At 37.4% G+C, this 13,407-nt stretch overlaps 1 protein-coding gene across 23 annotated transcripts in view; it reads right to left on the bottom strand.

Annotated features, from left to right (window-relative positions):
- The window catches only part of KLHL32 (kelch like family member 32), a 228,515-nt gene that overhangs the window by 175,086 nt on the left and 40,022 nt on the right, over positions 1-13,407 (bottom strand). For 10 of the 23 annotated variants that reach the window (XM_021073224.1, XM_021073220.1, XM_021073225.1 and 7 more), the window contains one exon: positions 4,381-4,477. In XM_021073224.1, coding sequence (XP_020928883.1) covers positions 4,381-4,412 — 32 coding nt within the window. In that variant the 5' untranslated portion in view covers positions 4,413-4,477. Of the gene's footprint in view, positions 1-4,092; positions 4,134-4,380; positions 4,478-13,407 lie in introns of all 23 variants that reach the window. The other 13 variants (XM_003480291.3, XM_021073289.1, XM_021073242.1 and 10 more) reach the window with 3 other exon arrangements.

Here is a 13,407-nt window from a genome sequence, read left to right as displayed (position 1 = left end):
GAAATTGCTTTTTAGTGATGCAGGGAGCAATCATTTGATTGGCCTGAGGTTAGCATACAGTAACGGGAGATAAATAAATGAGGTCTCAAGGAAGACAACCATTCATGACTACAAGTTTTTAACTTTCATTCTGGAGTTAACAATAAAAACTAAAAAATCAAATGCAGAGCATGGTGTTCATAACATCATGAATACGATACTTATCACGAAGCACCATGTGGGTACAAACTGCTATTCAAGTTTGTTGTAGTTAATATATTTGATTATAGAAATCTCTCAGGGTCTCATTTTCATAGCATAAATTTTAACTGAGTTCAGTCAGTTCATAAGATACAAATTCCAAAACAGCTGTCCTGTCTTGTTTTTAAGCACATCTGCATTTTAAATTTAATATTTAAGTCCATTTATATATCAATGTTTATTGAGTATTTAGACAAAGTATATGCAAGTAGTCTTTGAGTAATGAGGCATTACATACTTATATACCAAAAACATTCAAATAGTAGAAAGACCCTCATTTCCTAAATAGATTACTTTACACAATAAAGAAAAAGGACTGGACAAAAAAACCTGATAGTACTGGCATTATGCATGATTATGTCAATTCAGGCTATTGATAAATTGTGCTCTAAACACTTCAATTCTACAGTCAAAATATTTTAATAAAAATTAAATACATTAATATTCAAACAACTCTATTTATTTAAGCAGACAGGTTGCTTAAAACAAACCAGTATGGAACTTAATTTTATTTTTATAGTATACTTTATAATTTATAGATACTTTTAAATTAATACTAGTAATTGGGAGTTCCCACTGTGGCACAGCAGAAACGAATCCAACTAGGAACCATGAGGTTGTAGGTTCGATCCCTGGCCTTGCTCAGATTGTTAAGGATCTGGCGTTGCTGTGAGCTGTGGTGCAGGTCACAGACATGGCTTGGATCCCACGTTGCTATTGCTGTGGCTGTGGCATGGGCCAGCAGCTGTAGCTTCGATTGGAACCCTAGCCAGGGACTCTCCATATGCCACAGGTGCAGCCCTAAAAAGCACACCCACAAAAAAAAAATTAGTAATTAACAGCAATGGCCAAATAATAAGCAAAGAAGATCGAATATGCTTACTGGATGACCAGTAAGTGATGAATACTATGAAGAAAGGAACTTAATTATAAATGGATAGTCTTGTTTCCTTCCTTTCTTCATTCATTCAACAAACGTTTATTCATCCTGGGCAGGTATTGTACCAGATACTGCAGATAAAATGATGAACAAACCAAACTGCAGCAGCCCTTGTGGAACCCTTAGTTTAACGAGGCAGTTACACTTTAATCAAATAATCTAGCCTTCTTGAAGGAATAATACTGGAGCTGGGCTGAAGGATCAGAACACATTACCCTGGCAAGAGGGTATGAGTTCTCCAGGCAAGGGGACAGCAAGTGCTCCGATCCTGTGGCAGAAGGGAGCATGGCCCTTACACAGTCTACAGAATGTTCGTGGCTGGAACTCTAAGGACAAGGGCAGGCAGGATGCAGGACCTGGAGCTCAGAAAGAGGCCGCGGCTAAAAGTCTAAAACTCATCTGGATAGAGAGGTAACAGAAGCACAGCTGTTTCCAGAACACAGCTGAGAGACAACCAACAGTCAAAGGCTGCTGAGAAGATAAGAAAGATAGGATTCAAAACAGAAGCAGGGCTGGGCTCAGTTGTGGAAAAGGACTGCCTTTTGAGTAGCAGGAACAAGGGAATAAGTGAAACAAAAACACAGAGGAAAATTTCGGAGAATTCCCAGTGTGGCACAATGGGATTGGTGGTGTTTTGGGAGTACTGGGACGCAAGTTCTATCCCTAGCCCAGCACAGTGGGTTAAGGATCCAGGGCACTGCCACAGCTGTGACTTAGGTCTTGATTGTGGCTCAGATCTGATCCTGGCAGAGGAATTCCATATGCCTCAGGTAGGCCAAAAAAAAGGAAAAAAAAAAAAACAAAAACAAAAACCAAGAAACTTCGGGCATTATTTCGCTTGTTGACTCTAAAGATTTAGTGGAACCAATATCCACTAGATGATATGGTCATGGAAACATGGATATTTGAGTTCATGTGGATTTGATTTTTTTTTTCAGGCAAGTGCATCAGGAATGCAGAGATCAAGAGAAACTGAGGATTTAAAAAAGTGATAGAATCTAAACCAGGTAAGAAGGAAAATGAGGGAAGGAAAGTACTGCTGGGTTGGTAGAAACTGATAGGGCCAGCAGATGTAGACACTGCAGTGAGGTCAAAGTACAACCACTGTGGGGGCAGGTAAATCAGCAAGCTACAAGGTCCTGGTAAAGGCTGATGCCGTGGTTTCAGAAACAAAGTGACTACTGGAGATGCAAGATCCAGGGCACGACCATGGCAGCAGGTGGCTGAGGGAGGGAGAAGGTCCTTAGAAATGAGCAAGGTGGAAATCAAGACCATGAACTTGGACAGATCCTCACACAAACAATGAGGGAACCAGGAAGTTGTAAAGGGTTTGTGGTGAAAAGGAAGATGGACAGCCAGGTGCCAAATGCTCAGTGAATGCAGGGAAGTACCCTGCCAGCAGTGAATGAGGGGAGGAGAGAGTTGAGGAACACAACCTTCAGAAGTGCCTATCTTGGTTGGTTTATTGTTTTCTCCAACAATGGATATAAGGAGTAATGATCTAGAAGCAAAACTATGTGCCAGAGTGACAATGATCTCTCTACCCACTGCTATAAGACATAATATACGAGAAAATAATGCCAGGACTTGAGAGGGCTACAAAAGAAATGGTGCCTCAGAAGAAGACAGGTCTCAGGGAAGGCAGGTGATGCTTGGAGCTTTTCTGGGTGAGGGAAATGATACAGCAGGGCACATGTACGGTCCTGGTGCAACTGTTCCACAGGGCACAGGGGAAGTCTCAAAGGTGGGCAAGGGAGGGTCTGTGTTGTGACAGAGAAGGAAAGTCCATTGCAGAGATGATAGAGTTGTGGAGGACAGCTGGTGGTGGGATCAGGGTTGACCAGTGAAAGCAGAGATGGCAGATTTAAAGTAAAAACTCAGTTGGAGAAGAATACACATGGATTCTGGTGGCCAGAAATAAATCACGTGGCTGAGGTGGCAGCAGACAGATACCATGGTCTCCACATGCTGTACTGGCTGGACACTAGACCCAGAGCAGCATCTCACAAACTCAGTGAAATTGACATCCTGACATTTTTTGCTAGGGGGGTATCCCGTTCATTGTAACATGTTTAGCAGGATCCCTGACCTCTATTCACTAGATGCCAAGAGCACCCCCAATCCTGGTGACAACCAAACATGATGCCAGATATTACACATGTACCCTGAAAGCAAAATCATCCCCCAGTGAGAATAACCCATCTAAACCAACAGACTCACTAGGGGAGCACAGAGGCACTACATGCCTCCATTTCTGAACACATTTTTGGAACTTATCTCTAATAGCTTCAGAGTCACGGAAGAAGGCTGGTCCCATTATTTCATAGACACATCCAGTCCTTGATGTTTCAAAAGAAGGTAGTTCCCAGGCTTAACACTGCTCTCCTTCTTTGCTTTGAAGGTCCTTTTGACCACTTCCTTGGATGATGATAAAGACTTGCCTCCACTGAGAACATTCAAAGGAAGGCCCTGCATTTTCTTATGGACTGCACCCCTCAGTGTGGGGGATGTGTCAAGCTCCTTCCTGCCCAAGGGCATTTCCTCCTGTCATCCCACCCTTCAGATCTCACATCACAGAGCAGTTCTTCAGAAAGGTTCTCCCTCATCCTATCAATCTCTCAAAGCACTTTTCACAATTACATTTGCATTATTACTGGTGTGATTTGTTTAAAGTCTGTTTCCCCTATAGAACATACACTTTATGAGAGTAAGAAGCCTTATCTGGTTTATTCACTGCTAGATTCTCTGCACAGTAGTTTTCTTGGCTCAGTAAATAGCTATTAAATAAGTACTAAAGGAAAATATTATGAGTACTTGGAGAATACATAAAATACTCCCAAAAGTGATTGCTTTAAAGGGGACCATAGTCATTTACATGTATAGTTCTCTGCTTATTTATTTAAATCAAATACCTTTATAGCAGTATGCCTTTTGTTTGAGGGAGGTAAGCATCCTAAATAAGAAAAACATAAAAAGTAGTATCATTAAAAGAATTATGAAACATATCTAGATTTGGCCAGTAATTAGCTCTCTGCAGTTGGTCCTTATGCTACCATACTACACTTAAACAAACTCTAACTGGTTTGCTTATTTCCTTCAAATACAAATTCAGCCTCTGCTCTGTGCTCACTCTTGAAATGTACAGTGTGACAATTTCAAGTCACACATGGCTCACTACACCAAGCAAAGATGTAACCTACAGGGCCGACCTGAGGAAGCGTTCAGACGGCATTCTCCAGCTGGGTTCCTCAGGGTCTCAGCCTTAGAAGTTTGCAGAGGAGTCAGCAAGCATTCCAGCTGAATAAAAAGATAAAAAAGAAAAGAAAAGCACAGTGAGCTTAATGCAAAAAAGCACACTCTGGGCCATGATGATACTAATGTTCTAGAAGCTCAAGGAAGCACCATGGAGTTATGTAACATTCTAACTGAATCCTCTTGTAACAGGCAATGGTTCAAAATGTTTCTAAGTTTTAAAGTTTTTTCACCTAATCAGAATTTCACAGACTAAGAAGTAAAATGTGTTTGAGAACCAAATATAGCAAAATTAAGAGTTACAGTAAAGGAGTTCCCTTGTGGTGCAGGGGTTAAGGATTGGGGGTTGTTACTGAAATGGGTTGCTGTTGTAATGAAGGTTTGATCCCTGGTCTGGGAACTTTCACATGCTCTGGGTGTGGCCAAAAAAAAGGTACAGTAAAAATTAAAATATCTTAGGAGTTCTTTCTGTGGTGCAGCAGGTTAAGGATCTGGTGTTGTCTCTGCAGCTATGGCATAGATTGCAGCTGCAGCTTGGATTCAATCCCTGGCCTGGGATTATCCATATGTCATGGATATGGAGAAAAGAAATTAAAACATCTGATGGTCAAAGGGAAAAATTAAGATTTATTAAATATTGCTATGATTTATGTCAGAGAATGTTTTGCCTATGTTCTTTTCTAGGAGTTTTATAATGTGATGTCTTACATTTAAGTCTCTAGGCCATTTTGAGTTTATTTTTGTGTATGGTATGAGAAAATGTTCTAACTTCATTGATTTACATACGGGTGTCCAGTTTTCACAACACCACTTGCTGTAGAAATAAAAGCAAAAATAAACAAATGAGACCCATTCAAACTTATAAGCATCTGCCAGTAAACCATAACAAAACAAACAAACAAACTATAGAATGGAGAAAATATTTATAAATAATGCAAACAACAAAGGCTTAATGTCCAAAATATATAAACAGCTCATATAGATTAGTATAAAAAAAACAAACAGTCCAATCAAAAAAATGAGCAGAAGACCCAAATACATTTCTCTAAAAATGACACAGAGGTGGCCAACAGACACATGAAAAGATACTCAACACTGCTAATTATTAGAGAAATGCAAATTAAAACCACAATGAAAAATCACCTCACACCAATCAGAATGACCATCATCAAAAAGTATATAGATAAAAATGCTGGAGAGGGTGTGGAGAAAAGAGAGCCCTCCCACACTGTTGGTAGGAATGTAAGTTGGTGCTGCCATTATGGAAAACAGAATGGAAGTACGCTGAAAAACTGAAAATAGAGTTACCATGTGATCCAGCAATCTCAGTCCTGGGCATACATGCAGAGAAAACCATAATTCAAAAAGATACACGTAGATAAAGGGATTAATTCAAGAAGAGGATATTACACTCATCAGTATATATGCCCATAGTATAGGAGCACCCAGACACATATAACAAATGCTAACAGACATAAAAGGAGAAATTGATGTGAATACAATAATGGTAGGAGGTTTAACACCCCACTCACATCAGTGGGCAGACCCTCTAGATAGAAAATCAATAAGGCAACAGAGATCCTAAATGACAATAGAAAGGTTAGACTTAATTGATATTGTCAGGACACTACAACCAAAAAAATCAGAATATACATTCTTGTCAAGTGCACATGGAATATTCTCAAGGACTAACCAAATACTGGGACAGAAAAATAACCTCAAGAAATTTAAGAGTACAGAAATTATATCAAGTATCTTCTCTAATCACAATGCCATGAAAGTAGAACTCAGTCACAGGAAAATAAATGAGAAAAGACTGACTACATGGAGACGAAACAACATGCTACTAAAAAACCAAAGGGTTAATGAGAAAATCAAAATGGAAATGAAAAAATAACTCAAGACGAATGATAATGAAAATACAACCATTCAAAATCTATGGGATGCTGCAAAAACAGTGCTTAGAAGGAAGTTCATAGTGATACAGGCCTTCCTCAGAAAAGAAGAAAAATCTCAAATCAACAACTTAACCTACCACCTAAAAGAATTAGAAAAAGAAGAACAAACGAAACCCAAAGTCAGCAGCAGGAAGGAAATCATAAAGATCAGAGAGGAAATCAATAAAACAGAAATTCAAAAAAGCAATAGAAAAACTCAATAAAACCAAGAGCTGGTTCTTTGAAAGGGTAAAAAAAATTGACAAACCTCTAGCCAGACTCACCAAGAAGAGGAGAGAAAAAACTCAAATAAATAAAATAAGGAATGAAAAAGGAGGAATCTCAATGGATACTGCACATATACAAAATAAATAAATAAATAAGAAAATACTAGAAACAATTGTATACCAACAAATTTGACAACCTAGAAGAAATGGACAACTTTCTAGGGACATACAGCCCACCAAAACTGATTCAAGAAGAAACAGAGCATTTGACCAAATTGATCACTAGAAATGAAATTGAATATGTAATAAAAAAAAAACCCTACAAACAAAAGTTCAGGATCAGATGGCTTCACAGGTGAATTCTATCAAACATACAAAGAACTTATACCTATCCTTCTTAAAATTTCCAAAAGGGTGAAGAAGAAGGAACACGGCCAAAGACATTCTATGAAGCCACCATCACCCTAATACCAAAACTAGACAAAGATACTATAAAAAAAGAAAATTATAGGCCAATATCTTTGAAGAATATAGACACAAAAATCTCAACAAAATTTTAGCCAACTGAATCTAACAACATATAAAAAAATATCATACACCGGAACCAAGTGGGATTCATCCCAGGTTCACAAGGATGGTTCAAAATATGCAAATCAATCAATGTCACATACCACATTAACAAAAGAAAAGTCAAAAACCACACGATCATCTAATATATGCGGAAAAAGCATTTGACAAAATCCAACATCCATTCATGATAAAAACTCCTACCAAAGTGGGTATAGAGGGAACATACATTAACGTGATGAAAGCCATTTATGACAAACCCACAGCCAATACAATACTCAATGGATTGTATTGAGTATTGAGTATTGTACTAAAAGCCTTCCTGCTGAAATCTGGAACAAAACAAGGCTGCCCACTCAAACTACTTTTATTCAACGTAATATTGGAAGTCCTAGCCACAGCAATCAGACAGACAAAACAAATAAAAGGTATCCAAACTGGGAGAGAAGAGGTAAAACTGTTCCTCTGTGCAGATGATATGATACTATATACATAGAAAACCCTAAGGATTTCACACAAAAATTACTCGAACTGATCAATGAATTCAGCAAAGTAGTAGGATAAAAGATTAACATTCAGAAACAGGATGCATTTCTATATACTAACAATGAAATATTAGAAAAGGAATATAAAAATGCATTTTAAAATTGCACCCCCAAAAATTAAATATCTAGAAATAAAACTGACGAAACAGGTAAAACACTTCCATGCTGAGAACTATAAAACATTAACAGGAAATTAAAGAAGATATAATGAAATGGAAAGATATTCCATGCTCCTGGGTTGGAAAAATTAATATTGTAAAATGGCCATACTACCCAAAGCAACCTACAGATTCAATGCAACCTCTATCAAATTACCCATGACATTTTTCACAGAACTAGAACAAACAATCCAAAGATATATATGTATCAATAAAAGATCCAGAATTGCTAAAGCAATCCTGAGGGACAAAAACCAAGTAGGAGGCATAACTCTATGAGACTGCAGGCAGTATTATAAAGCTACAGTAATCAAGACTGTGTGGCATTGGCACAAAAAAAGACTTACAGACCAATGGAACAGAATAAAGGATGCAGAAATAAGCCCATACATCTATGGTCAGTTAATCTTCAACAAAGGAGGCAAGAATATAAAATGGGAAAAAGAGAGTCTCTTCATCAAGTAGTGCTGGGAAAACTGGACAGCTGCACGTAGGTCATTGAAACTAGAACACACCCTCACACCATGCACAAAAATAAACTCGAAATGGCTTAAAGACTTAAAAGTAGGATAAGACACCATCAAACTCCTACAAGAGAACATAAGCAAAACATTTTCTGATATCAACCTTAACAACTGTTTTCTCAGGTCAGTCTTTCAAAGAAACTGAAATAAAAGCAAAAATAAACTAATGGGACCTAATCAAACTGACAAGCTTTTGCACAGCAAAGGAAACCATAAAAAACAAAAAACAAACAACAAAAAAACAGATAACCTATGGAATGGGAGAAAATAGTTTCAAACAATGCAACTGACAAGGACTTAATCTCTAAAATATACAAACGACTTATACAACTCAACAGCAAAAAAACCAACAACCCAAATGAAAAATGGGCAGAAGACCTGAATAGACATTTCTCCAAAGAAGATATACAGTGGCCAAGAGGCACATGAAAAAATGCAGTAGTTTGCATCTACTAACCCCAAACATATATATATATACACATATATATATATATATATGTATTCATATATAATCTTTTTCTCACGTTATCCTCCATCATGTTCCATCACAAGTAACTAGATATAGTTCCTTGTACTATACAGCAGGATCTCACTGCTTAGGCATTTCAAATGCCTGAGTTTGCATCTATTAACTCTTAACACAAGTCTGGGTTCTCCAAGTCCATGAGTTCCTTTTCTGTAGAAAGGTTCATTTGTGCCGTACATTAGATTCCAGATATAAGTTATATCATATGGTATGCCTTTCTCTTTCTGACTTACCTCACTCAGTATAAGAGTCTCTAGTACCATCCATGTTGCTTCAGATGGCATTATTTTGTTCTTTTGTTATGGCTGAGTAGTATTACGTTGCGTATATATACCACATCTTCTTAATCCATTCATCTGTCGATGGACATTTGAGTTGTTTCCATGTCTTGGCTGTCTTGAACAGTGTTGCAATGAACATACCAGTACATGCTATCTTTTTCAAAGAAAATTTTGTCCTAATATATGCCCAAGAGTGGGACTGCTGGGTCATATGGTAGTTCTATATTTAGTTTTCTGAGGTATTGCCATACTGTTTTCCACAGTGGTTGTATCAATTTACATTCCCACCAACAGTGTAGGAGGGTACCCTGTTCTCCACACCCTTCCAGCATTTGTTATTTGTTGACTTGATGGTGATGGCCATTCTGACAGGTCTGAGGTAGTACCTCATAGTAGTTTTGATTTGCATTTCTCTAATAATTAGTGATGTTGAGTAGATAAGCAATGAGATCCTGCTGTACAACTCAAGAAACTATATCTAATCACTTGTGATGGAACACAATGGAGGATAAAGTGAGAAAAAGAAATGTATATATATAAATATATAAATATATATATAAATATATATAAATATATAAATATATATATATGACTGTGTCACTTTGCTGTACAGCAGAAATTGATGGAAGATTGTAAATCAACTATAATTTAAAAAATTAGAAAAAAAACAAAAAGGTACCTGTACCCCAATTTTCATGGCAGCACTATTTACAATAGCTGCATGGATGCAATATCTAAGTGTCCATTAACAGATGAATGGATAAACAAGATGTGTTATAGAATATTATTCAGTCATAAAAAAGAATGAAATAAAGCCATCTAAAGAAACATTAATGGACCTAATCAAAGACAAATGTCATCTGATATCACTTATATGTGGAATCAAAAAAAATAATACAAATGCACTTATTTACAAAATAGAAATAGATTCACAGACATAAAAAACGAACTTATCATTACCAAAGGGGAAGGGTGGGGAAGGAAAAATAATATAGGATCAACAGATACACATGACTATATATAAAATAGATCATCCAGGTCCTACTGTATAGCACAGGGAACTATATTCAATATCTTGTAATAACCTATAATGGAAAAGAATCTAAAAAAGAACATATACATAACTGAATCACTTTGCTGTATACCTGAAACTAATATAGGCCTGTAAATCAACTATACCTCAATTAAAAAAAAATATTTGATAAAATAAAACTGCATAGGCTAAACAACAAATACTAGGTGACTTGTCCCTTAGAGTAATTTTACTTTCCTTCTAAGCATGAATATTAGTGAAATTAAGTTAAAATCAACTATGCGTTGGTTAGATGTGAGGGAAAGATGATTTTCAATTCAAGGAGTGGAGTTTTGAAAACTAAATTAAAAGTAACATATGGAGGAGTTCCCGTCGTGGCGCAGTGGTTAACGAATCCGACTAGGAACCATGAGGTTGCGGGTTCGGTCCCTGCCCTTGCTTGGTGGGTTAACGATCCGGCGTTGCCGTGAGCTGTGGTGTAGGTTGCAGACGCGGCTCGGATCCTGCGTTGCTGTGGCTCTGGCGTAGGCTGGTGGCTACAGCTCCGATTCAACCCCTAGCCTGGGAACCTCCATATGCCGCGGGAGCGGCCCAAGAAATAGCAACAACAACAACAACAAAAAAAAAAAAAAGACAAAAAAGACAAAAAAAAAAAAAAAAAAGTAACATATGGAGAGAATGAAAAGTAGAAGGAAATGGAAAACATTCTTACAGGAGCTTCAGTATTAGCATAATTGGAAATACATAATAGGATGATGTTGTTACGCTTGAAATCGCTCCTTGGCTATACACTCATTTAATCCCAAACTCCACACCTAGTCTTCATTTTCAATCATTGATTTAACTCTATATTGAGAAGTAAATTATTTGAATAGTCTGGGACATGGTCCATGGCTATGCTTTACAACCCTCATTAGACGGTCTAGCTCCCACTTTCTAATATACCCAGGAGCAAAATTAATGCCAATTTGGATAAACAGGCTCTCTTTGAGCTTCATTTTGTAAAGCAGTAACAGTGTAAATAACACTTATGAAAGGAATATACAAAGCTGTGCCTATTTCTGCTGATTTACATAAAAGAGAGAGCTATGATTTCCAATCTAACTAAAAGTTTTGCTACATTGTATACAAACCTTCAATGGCTATGCCCATAGTAACTCACATACACATATCATAATTTGCAGAAAATTCCAAACAAGGACCAAACACCAGGTCCTTTCAAACATTTTTCATACAATTATACTTATTTGAGTTTTTTTATTATTGGCCACACCCACAGCACATAGAAGTTCCCGGGCCAGAGATCGAACCTATGCTGCAATTGCAACCTATGCCACAGCTGTGGCAACTCCAGATCTGTAGCCTGCTGCACCACAGGGAACTCCCACAATTATACATATTTCTTGTTTTCTTTTTTAATTAATGAAAATAAGATGTCTATACTTTCATTTATTTCTTCTTTTTCTTTTTTTAAGGCTGCAAGTACAGCATATAGAAGTTCCCAGGGTAGAGGCTGAATCAGAGCTGCAGCTGCTGGCCTACACCACAACCATAGAGACACCATATTTGAGCCGCATCTGCAACCTACACTATAGCTCATGGCAACATAGGATCCTTAAACCAGTGAGCAAGGCCATGTATCAAACTCGAGTTCTCATGGATACTAGTCAGGTTCATTACCACTCACCCACCACAAGAATTCCAATACTTTCATTTATTTCTAATTTAAGTTTTGACAAACCTAAAAATAAGCATCATTTTCAATTGATCCATTATGACAAGCAGTAAAGAGACTCAGAAAAATTCAAGGCACATTGTTTAATTAGCTAAGAGACTTTCTTAGCAACCTATCACTGCTAGATTCCTTTCAGAAACTAGGTTATACACTCCAGTCTCTTATAGCATAACACAAACACGAACAGAGATGGATACTTGAGAATTAAGATGGCATAAGGCTATTTATTACTACAGAGAAGTGAAAAATAAACCCTTAATATTTCTGAAAGTTTAATATTTTTAAATGCTCCCAATATTTAGGTGAGTGTAGAACAAGAATCCTAAAAGTTAAAATAATAAAAAATTAAAGGACACATTTAACTTGATATTTTGCAGACATTACAAACATGACAATTAAAAATCTTAAGATAAATAAAATTCCCATATTGTTTGGAAACCAAATCACTAAATCAGCTTACCTTAGGAATTATCTAATTATAATCTGGTCCATTCTACAAAGTTTAGTGGAATAAACATTTTAAAGGTGAATTAGGAGTTCCCATGGCAGCTCAGCGGTTAACGATTCTGACTGGCACCCATGAGGACGCAGGTTTGATCCCTGGCCTTGCTAAGTAGGTTAAGGATCTGGCGATGCCATGAGCTGTGGTGTAGGTTGCAGGTGCGGTTCGGATTCCACGTTGCCGTAGCTATGGTGTAGGCCAGCAGCTGTAGCTCCGATTAGACACCCTAGTCTGGGAACCTCCATATGCTGCAGGTGCGGCCCTCAAAAGCAAAAAAAAAAAAAAAAAAAAAAAAAAAGAATTAAAATGAGTTACAGATGAATCAATCCCTGAAAATTATTATTTACTATTATTACATATTACTATTTACTACATTTTATATAAGCTGTATCAATAAATTCTAATTTTCCTTTTGTGTAACATTCGTTTTTATATTTTGTTCATTAATTCTATTTTACATTTTAAGTTTCCCTTACATGAAGTTTGTCTTTCAGCTAGCCAGTCCTCTTTACCCTCCCCCTGTCTCCTTGTACTTTTTCCTGCACCTGGGATGTGGATTCCTTTTTAACTCAGTGCTCTTCACTTTTCCAAGTGCCCAAGGAGATCCAGGCCAGGATCCTGCCTTTCCCTTCCTTAGAATCCAAAAAAGGATTCAGGGCTGAGCCAGTTTGGAAGGGCTGTAGGAAGCAGAATGATAGGGGAAAAAGTTAGAAGTGTTCTCTAAGCATCTAGATCTAAGGGCTGCTCACAGCCCCTTAGAGATATACTCACTTTTAGCACAAGTCCTAAAGGTAGTGCTATGTGGGGTTGGGAGCACATGAGGTGGCTCTTTTTCTGTTAATTGAGAGTGATCACTTTCAAGGTCCCTTTGTGACCATTTACAAGTTTCTAAGCCTATTGGCACCATAAGTCCAAATCATCCTATGATGAATTGTATTCA

The sequence above is a fragment of the Sus scrofa genome, chromosome 1 (genome assembly GCF_000003025.6).
Source record: "Sus scrofa isolate TJ Tabasco breed Duroc chromosome 1, Sscrofa11.1, whole genome shotgun sequence".
NCBI classification, from domain to species: domain Eukaryota; kingdom Metazoa; phylum Chordata; class Mammalia; order Artiodactyla; family Suidae; genus Sus; species Sus scrofa.
The sequence above is the reverse complement of the archived record's forward strand: the minus strand, read 5'-3'. Positions and strand labels throughout refer to the sequence as shown.